The sequence below is a fragment of the Lolium perenne genome, chromosome 7, assembly GCF_019359855.2.
Source record: "Lolium perenne isolate Kyuss_39 chromosome 7, Kyuss_2.0, whole genome shotgun sequence".
Classification (NCBI taxonomy): domain Eukaryota; kingdom Viridiplantae; phylum Streptophyta; class Magnoliopsida; order Poales; family Poaceae; genus Lolium; species Lolium perenne.
The window spans coordinates 262,489,286-262,498,670 of NC_067250.2; the positions used below are offsets into that span (position 1 = coordinate 262,489,286).

Sequence of the window (9,385 nt, forward strand, 5' to 3'; positions counted from 1 at the left end):
AATCCATCGCTACTTAGTCCCTGCCGATCAAACGCTAGGTGTGGGCCGGCCCAGTCAAAGCCATTGTTGGTCACGCACCGTACGTGTCCTTCCCGAACGCGTGAAACCCCATCTCTCAATCAAGGGAAACCAAGTACATGAAAACAACTCCAGGTCGATTACGACACCCGCTCCCACCCCTGGTTCCGTATATAGGCGACCACAACCACAACGGGTGACAACGAGTAGAAGAGTCGACCGCACAAGAGATCTACCAAGCCGACTTTCAACATTGGATGAAGAAGATCACCGGCCGCCACGGCGGCTACGCCATCGTTTCCGCCCACTCCAAGACCATCTGGGAGGACCCCCATGGTGGCCGTGTGAGTCCACTTATTTCGATTGCGTGCGGCGCCGGTGTGTATGCGTCCCGTTCCGACCCCGCCGTCGCCACTGATCCGTAGTCCGCCGTGTGCAAAAGCAGATGTTGCCACACACGTACGAAAGCTTGATCGATCTTTTCCTGTTCGATCAAGCTATATCTGAATGGCCGTATGCATCGGCGGAAGCTCATCTTCCTCTCTGGACGGAAACCATGGCGTCGCCTCAAAGACGTCCGGCGTACATCGCCTCAAAAGGTGTCCCGGTCCGACTGATTGCTGTCTGCTTCAAGATCAGCCATGTGCTGAGCCGCGGCGGCGTTTCCCAGCCGGCCTGCCACGCCTCCAAAACAGGTCCAGCTGATCGATGTTGCTACGAATAAGCTTACACTACATATTAATTAGCGCGTCTTGCTAGCTTCCTAACAAGAGTACCAGATCAATCAGGCCTGCTTATGCTCTGCTGCCCGAAGACGATTTTGGGCTGCTTGAGGAGGCCACGCCGGCTGTGGCTTACCAAGCCCAGCAACAGCAGGACACTGCCAATGGGTGCTAGATTAAGGTGGGATTGAAATCCGACGAGGACGACGTCAGTCTGCTCCAGGAGGCAACGCCGGCGGCAGCTCTCCATGGCCAGAAACAATAGACACGCGACCGGTGCGGCGCCTTCCGGATGTCTACGCCAATGCCTTCGTGAACGAGTGAAAGATCGCCCACCGATCCACATCACACAACATCCAAAAGTTCAGCTCAGTTGCACGACTCCAACTAGGATTATGGTGAGCTGGTCTCGGTTGTGTTTGATGCAGCGATCGACGTTGTGCCTCCGTTCGCTTCTCCAATGCTCATCTCTAAGCTGCTTTCGGTCTACTGGGCTGATCAAGATTTTTCCGCCGCTCGATCTGCACAATAGCTGATAACAACAGGTGTGTCTTCACGTGATCAAGCGCCACGGTCGATCGAGCTCAAAGGAATCGACATGCAGCTATTCTCTATCCAATACAACGTGCTCCCGTGGTGTGCTAGGGTTGCATCCCTGTGCTAAAGTCAATCTGGAAAGCAAAGTGAGATTCATCAATTTCTAATTGCGCGCGTGGAGGAAACATAAGCTTGTTTGATTCTTCAGTTGTCCGCCCACCGAGTCCACGAAAATCACTACTGCTGCTCCTTCTGCCTAGGTTGATAATTCTGACCAGTAGCAACAGGTTCTTGGGCACAGGTTGATCGATAATTTCTTTTATTCTTTCTCCTGCGTGACTGCGTCTGAATCTTAGCTTACTATTGTTTTTCCCCGCTAAGTCAGATCAGATTATATAGGTAACACTTACTTTCCAATGTATCCCAATTTATTTTAGATTACAGAGTTCGTTCTTCTCTTTTATAGTAAAAAAGCTATGGCAGATGAGATGCGTTGTGTTAATCCACATGTTAGTAGTGGAGCTCATATTATATCATCTTTATTTGCCGAGTAACCAACCAAGCTAACATATATGATACGTGTAATGCTGAATAATACCACCTCGATCCCTTGCAACGTGTCCCACCAATATATATAGCAAAATGCGGAATCAACATATGCTTCGACATTTTAAGACCGGATGACTCATCAACACTCTCTCCGTAGCGAAGCACGGGCTTTGTCCTAGTATAATCTTAAGATTAGGCAGCCACTATAGTCAGAAGGAATACTCCCAAGAATACATCATTAAGAACCAGAAACTGCAATCCCGCTCGCCTACCTCTACAGAGATAGCTGCAGGGAAACCTGATACGATTCTAACCCATCCTCTTCGGCTCAGCTCCACCTCGCCAACAGTATTTCCTATCCCCGTCGTATGTACATCACCTCAAAATGCTGCCGTTGAAACAAGTCCCTTCGCCGCACTGTCCATCCGTTGTCGATGCCCAAATAATGTCTTGATTGCTTGCTCCCATGGCATCCTGCCGTTGATATCGACTACAGTTCGTGTTTAGCTCGCTCTCTTTTTGCAAAATAAAATGTTTAGCTCGCTCTCCAGTCCTGCAATCTACTGTTGTAGCTCACAGCTCTGTCTTTAGCTTGCTTGCTGGCTGCTGCTGCGGTCCTGTAGAAAGACATGAAGATAATCCAAGTCAGTGGTAGGGTTCTGTTTTTCGATCTCATGTAGCATTTGGCCACAGCCGGACAGTAACTGAGATACTAAAACTAACAGCTGGTAATCAGGTGCATCATCAGTTATTTTCTAACCATATCTGGTACTAAGAAGTTTGAGAGCATTGTCGTATAAGAACAACATAATATGAGTTAGCATGTCTATTTTTCTATAAAGGAATTTTTGTACAAATAGTCAAACAAAATTAGAGAATTTTTTGATGTGAGGTCACGAATTATAGCTATCCAGAGCCGCAAGGCCGGGTTGCATGATAATGGTGATGGCTCGAGTCTGGACAAAGCTTGCTGTGTGCCACTCAGCTGTGAGCAAGCACCAGTACCTGAAGAAGCTGCAATAATTTCTGGCGAAAAACAGATTCTGCCAGCCGTAATGCAGTACATATATCATCTAGTCAGGAGGAGGGGCCCTAATGGTTTTAATGATTCTTGAACGCTTTGCATGATTGGGCCTGTACCTCCAATAGCACTTGTCCCTCCAAAATGCACCCTGCTTCGATCCAGAGCCTCATATCGATTGCCCCAGATCCAAACGGCAGATCGAGAAGGCTGTTAGGCCTTCTCTTCCTTTTTTCTCTAGTGGCAACGCAAAAGCAGTACACTCCTGACGAGAAAACTGCAACATCATTGCGATGCAAACAATGGAGCTGGCTCCCTGGTTTCTATGACACGAGCCACATGGTCGTTTACAAGCTATAGAATTGACCTCTAAACTGGCAATTGGTCCCGCAACAAGATGTCAAAATCCACTATCCAGTGATGCTGCTCCATCTATAGCTAGAAGGATAGTCACATAGTATAAGCTATTGTGGAAGTTTGTGTCATGTAAATTCAGTCTATTTGAACTGCCAGGATTGCGGGAAAAATTGACCAGATGGCAGGGATGCATATCAGCTGGCACCATAGTCTAGACAATACAGGTCAGTTTATGTGGGAATTGTATTTGTAGATGCAATGGGGTGCATGTGCTTAGGTACTTTTGCATCTCGAAAAGATCTACAAAAATTCACGGCTATACATCATGTTAAAATGCAAAGGCCAGGTGTAATGCTTGAACCTTTTAAGTAATAAAGCACCTTTTATTGAACAAAAATACATCATGTTAAAATATTTGCACCTGCAAAAATTCATGCAAAATATGCTCAATCTACACTGTACACGACATGCAGAATAACTGTTTGAACAGTTCCAGTTGCAAAAAAAACCTCTTGCCTCTTTTGTATAGCGTAACCTTGCATGATTTTGTGCAGATGCTCGTGTTATAACACGATGTACATCCATGAATTTCTTTTTCAACAGGTACAAGTACCTAAACCCTAAACTCACAAACCACCCTTACACGTAACAAATCAACTCACATTTACTTTTAAAGTTTGCACTTCACTACTGTCTTTAATTCAGAAAGTTAGACGATTGCAGTACAAGCAACCAGCCCAATGCTAGAGATAGTGGCATCGGGGTTAAAGTGATTGTAGCTGGCAGCCTCCATTACAGGAAAGAGGATCCCCAGACATGCAGTGGACAACATACAGAACGGTGGACCCTTCACAGTTGTCCGAGTGGTCAGAAGGGCCAAAGGGACCAGATCTGCATCTACAGGCCTTATGTAGCCAAGCCCAAACGGAAAGACGGGGGCGCTATCGTTTCTAGACATGCATTTATGATTTGGGCCCAGCCACACCCACCAGCTGGGTCCGCTAGTGCCAGAGAGAACAGATCCACCAGACGAACACATCTATGGCCCCTACCACCCAAAATAGTGGTGATGATGGCAATAATGATTGAAAGAACAACAAATAAAACGAGCAAAGATCCAAGAAATGCATTCTTAAATCTTCCGACCGAAGTTATAGTCTCCTGCTTTTTGCTAGTGAATGTTCATTAGCTATGTGTTTCAGCCTGTCCATAATAATCAACATACTAATGTTGATGCAACTTAAACTACTTACAGCACTACATGTTTTCATGAGTTAATCATTTTCCTAACTTGCATTTCTGTATAATCATGTTTGCCGAAAGGAGGCTATCTGTTAGCAATGCTAGGACATCAGACATTTAGCATGGTTCTAATGGGCTATGGTATATTTTTCATAGCTTGTCTTTTCAAAAGCTTTAGTTATTTCCATATTTTGAGCTACATCACACATTTCACGTTCACCTATCTACTTAAACACCCCGGACAGAGGAAGAGAAAACAGTGGTGGTCCGAGCAAGGTTGAGAAACTTGGAAGTAAATGACAAGCAACTAAATTCAGTCAGACAATAGGCTAAATGTGTGCTCAATAGTTTTACCAGAGCTTGCGAGATCATAGCCGAAGAGAGATGAACTGGTGCTGCTAAAGACAGGAGGGTGAACATCCTCCCGCTTATCCCACTGAGAAGCTGGTTGCTGTGGATGTGCTAAATCACCATGCCAGAACTGCTGTTGTAGCTGCATGAGATTCCTTGCTCCATTGACGCCCATGTCAGGCCAGCTGACTTGCTCCATGTCCATTCCACTCTTACAGTTCAAACCTGTTATCCTTCCACACTATAAAGTATAAACACCATAGTAAGCATTTTAAGACTAACAACAGATTACGTAATAAAGGGGAACAAGTGCTGAATTTCCCAGTAGCAAAGTAGTTTACTTAAAAATGGATCATGGATGAACTTTTGGCCAAGCGGACTTATGAAGTACTTTCATCAAATTACTACTTAAATATATAGTTAAAGAATTATAAACATGCCAATTTGAACTTTTGCAGGTTATTTTTTGGAAATGCAGCGTTGATTCAAATATCCTCATCAGCAGTCCCTTTGTACATACCGACAAAAAATTTCAAACGATATCCTTGATGTAAAACTATTTATTCCAGGGAATACTCAAATTACCATTGTTTCAAGTTTAGAAAAACTATTTTACTACTCATTTCTTTTATAGTAGCATCATTTTTTTCAGAAGGGCAAAGCTACAAGATGCAGTAACAGTACACCAATAGGCCATTAAAGCAGAATGCAAATACGCACACACAGTTCCTTCCAAATCGGCAATATTTGTGAAACCATCAAGTCAGGAAGCACCAACAAATGGTACCATTATTGATTGACAATTCTAACATTCCCCATTTGTTGTGTGCAGTATGAACATTGGTTGGAGGGCAATAACCGGCAGGTACGTACCATAGTGGTAAAGTTGCTTACAATTATTTGACAGTCCCGATTTGCTGTGTGCAGTATGATCATTGGCTGGAGGGCAATAACTGGCAGGTATGTATCGTAGTGATGAAGAAACTTACAATTGTTGGTTCGGTAAAAATATTTCCTTTTAACCAGACAAGGACAGTAGCATATTTCAGTGTTGTTGTGGTGGGTGACATAGGATTCTCTCCATAGGCAGGTTGTCTCAATAGTTAATATTGAAAATGAAGCAGCTAAATGCAAGGAAAAAATATTATCTTGGCCGTGGACTTGACAGTTGACACAAAGTGCAGTTAACAATGACCTAGTAGTCTGGAGGAATTTTTTTTTAAAATAGAAATCCATGCAGGCCCAACTTGTGGAAAGCTTTGCAATAGAAAAAGGATGAGAAAAGAATGGTACCTCTGTAGTTAAAAAGTTGTCTATCCCACCAAAGTCGACTCTCGGGTTTACTGCTGCGAGTCTCATTGACAGGTACTGGACAAACCACAAGGACAAGAGAAAACAATTAGGAAGGATAAAACAATTGGGAATATTTCACTCATTCCTTGATGAATAAGGAGGTGCATGTTATGTGTAAAGTAAGTGGCATTTGGGATTTACAGGTGTTACAACGGTTAACAATAGTTACCTCAACTTGTCTTTGAAGAGACTGAACATGATTTATGATCTCATCCAGTACCAGCGCTGTTCCTGATACCTGATAAAATCCAACGTATGAAAAAATATTTGTTAATTATGTCAAACCATATTGTGTAATAAAAGGTAAAAGCAAACCAAATTCCCACAGTTATTGCAAGGAAACATGAATCGTAGGCTTTACAGCAAACCAGATTTGTATTTAAGCTACAGCCATGTCAATGTCATACATGAGTCGCATATAGGTAAGGCGCTAGAAACCAGATTTGTATTTGAGGGATAGCCATGCCCCATGCCATACATGAGTATAGCCGTATAGGTAAGGAAGGCATTGCAAAAATTTGATTTGCCATTCTGAACATTTGTATCTCGTCCGTCAGCTGTGCAAAATTGGTGTGCCCTGTACAACAACATCAGGGCCTCTTTGCAATTTTCGACATAATTATTTGATCAGAGTCCTTAAGCAGGTGCAAAAAAGCTACCAGCTCATACTGACATCAACCGATCAACGCAACAATAGGATCGTCCTCACACGAATCTCCCAGTAGGTGAATTGACCTATACTACGAATGTTTTCCAATCCGATTGACAGCTCTAGTCGTCTACCCGAAAAGCTGCAGCCATCCAGAACCACCGAGCCAATGGCCAACCACTTTTCCATAAATCCACACATTAATGAAGCACGAAGAGCAGCCATCCATCCTCCCGAAAGGCAAACCTACCCGCGCTGGGCAATGGGCATGGAGCTCACCGTAGTCTTGCTTCCACACCCAAACTTGCCGACCCATGAGAACATTATTGCGCGCTGATAAGGGCGGGGACTATCAGCGGCGCGGCGTCCCCAGCGACCGAAGAAGCAAGCAAGCTCCATCAGGCTACCCTCCTCCGTCGCCTTTCGAGGTGGCTGCCACATTCCGCCCAGACAGCCGCTGCCGGGGCCGAACCCCATTCCCCTCCCCTAGAGCTAGCACCGGATGGATCATCGTCCACAAGCTTGGAGAAGCAACCGAGGCCAGCCAGCATTATCCCGCCACTACTCTCCACCACACATCCGTCGTGCAAACACGACCATGTGTTGGTGTCGCTACGTAAGCTGTATCTGGGCATTGCCACGTTTGGGAACGCATTGCATTTTGAAAAGCTCTTTTCTGCTATAGTATGATCTGTGCGACGAGTGAGCCAAAACACGCGGTCCATACCGCGCCCAAGACGTCCGAACCCTTCACGGCGTTGGACCAGCTGTATCACCGAAAGCAGTAAAAAAGAAGCACCGAAGGTCACGAAGGTGTACTTTTCGCGCATACTAGGAGGAGCATCCAAAGTTTACAGAGGGCTGGCTCCGTGGCACTATTTTTCTACAGCCTTTTTCAGATTGGGAGCTCTGCTACTGCTAAGTTACTGTTGAACTGCGGGAAGGAAGGAGGCGCAAAATGGACTCAAGGATAGATTGGTTGGGATGAGGGAGAGGGTGAGAAATTGCAGACCTTGCTGCATCCAGGGACCAGCTCCTTGAGCAGCTCCATCCTCGCGTTTATCTTCTCGCGCCTGGCCTGTTATGTTTGGAATGGGACAGAAGAAAATTAGCGGGAGAGATGATGAATTAAGGAATAATAATATTATAATAAGCAACAGAATCAAGCCCCCCTGAAAAGTGGCTACTACAGTAGAAGCGGCGTCACTTGGTCCTAATCACCCAATCATTGCCACGATTTAGAGAGCAAAATCGTAGGGATTAGCCGGGGGTTTAGCATTAGCTTAGCGGCGGGCGAGCTGGAGTCATACTCACCCGCTCGGCGAGGCTGTGGCTGTCGGTGGCCTGGCCCCTGCGGGCCCTGACGTGCACGTACGCCGGCTTCTCGTCCTCGCCCGACCCCTTGTCCTCGCCGCCGGCAGCCGTCGTCTTCCCCTTCTTCGCCGCCCTCCCCTGCAGCCAGACGCCCGACGATCAAACCTCGCGCAGCACGGAGTGTGGGAGCGTGTATACAGCTATACATACCTTGGAGGCGGGCTCGGCCTTGCGCTTGTTGGCAGCGGAGGCTGGAGGGGGAGGCGGTGGCGGGGACGGGGACGGGGACGCGAAGGAGGAGAAGCGGGCGGCGCGGTCGACGAGGTGCGGGTCGGAGGGGAAGGTGGGCGCGGGCGCCGCGACTGGGAGCAGCAGCTCGATGGCCTGGGAGGTCGGGAGCCCCAGCAGCGCCGTGAATGTGCCGCCGCTGCCGGAGGAGGCCGCGGCGGAGGCGGGCGCCAGGGCCGGGATCTCGCCCCCGGCGGCCGGGAGGTCCGGCGTCGGCGAGGAGTGGCGCATTGGGGCGGCGCTGCGGAGGCGGCGGGCGGCGGGAAGTGGCTGCGGAAATGGGGGGAGAGGGGAGCGGAGGGCAGGCGGGAGAAGAGCAGTGGCGTATTTATAGGGGTCTGCGTGCTCGCTTTGCTTCGCTTCTGCGGTTCTGCTCGTGGAGTCGTGGTGGGTGGTCAAAGCGGGAAGAAGAAGAAGAAGAAGGCAGCTGGGTTTTTTTTTACTGCGGTTTCCCTTTTCTTACTGGAGGAATAGATAGGACAGAGCTGGCGTGTAGAGGTTGATCGGTGTTTTGACTTTTACCGTTTCGGGCAGTGGGCCGGGCGGAAGAAGTGGACCGTGCGGCGGTGGTAAAGCTGAAGCAGCTGTTCGAACTGTTCAGTAGAAAAACAGAATGGATATTGTAGTACGAGTACTCGTATTTTAAACTGAATTCGTAGAAATTTGGTACAACTTTTAATCCTATTACTACTTGTTCCTTGAACTATTGAATCCTGAACTAAATTAAACCTTAGAGCTATTTGACTAAGCTACTAGCCAACGTCCTAGGTAATTATTTGTTCTAACTCTCTTGAGTTGTTTCATCTACGGACTCGGTGCACCGCCGCTTCGAGCAGTAGCAGCTTCGCGTAAAGGGTCATGAAGAAGCCCAGCGCAGTGAGGACAACAAGGAGCATGGATGCATCGACCGTGGCCCTGCGGTGGTGCTTGAATGTGGCCTAGCCATGGACATTGTTGTCTGCGTAGCCTTAGGCAGCCCTACGT

The 9,385-nt window shown here is 47.2% G+C and overlaps 1 protein-coding gene across 1 annotated transcript; it reads right to left on the reverse strand.

Moving 5' to 3' along the window:
* Positions 1–1,910: 1,910 nt before the first annotated feature.
* On the reverse strand, positions 1,911–8,778 carry LOC127315315 (transcription factor bHLH48). The gene is made up of 7 exons (XM_051345814.2): positions 8,324–8,778; positions 8,114–8,251; positions 7,812–7,877; positions 6,320–6,388; positions 6,091–6,165; positions 4,801–5,038; positions 1,911–2,443 (listed from the first exon to the last, which is right to left on the reverse strand). Exons 1-7 carry the CDS (start codon positions 8,630–8,632, stop codon positions 2,400–2,402), a joined length of 939 nt encoding a protein of 312 aa, XP_051201774.2. The 5' UTR covers positions 8,633–8,778; the 3' UTR covers positions 1,911–2,399.
* Between the last annotated feature and the right edge of the window lie 607 nt (positions 8,779–9,385).

Coding starts and splice junctions, on each gene's coding strand:
- LOC127315315 (XM_051345814.2), bottom strand. CDS start 8,632: ATGCGCCACTCCTCGCCGACGCCGGACCTCCCGGCCGCCGGGGGCGAG. Junction 5,039..6,090: donor ACAACTTTTTAACTACAGAG/GTACCATTCTTT, acceptor TATACTTTATAG/TGTGGAAGGATAACAGGTTT. Junction 2,444..4,800: donor CTATGATCTCGCAAGCTCTG/GTAAAACTATTG, acceptor GTCTTTCTACAG/GACCGCAGCAGCAGCCAGCA.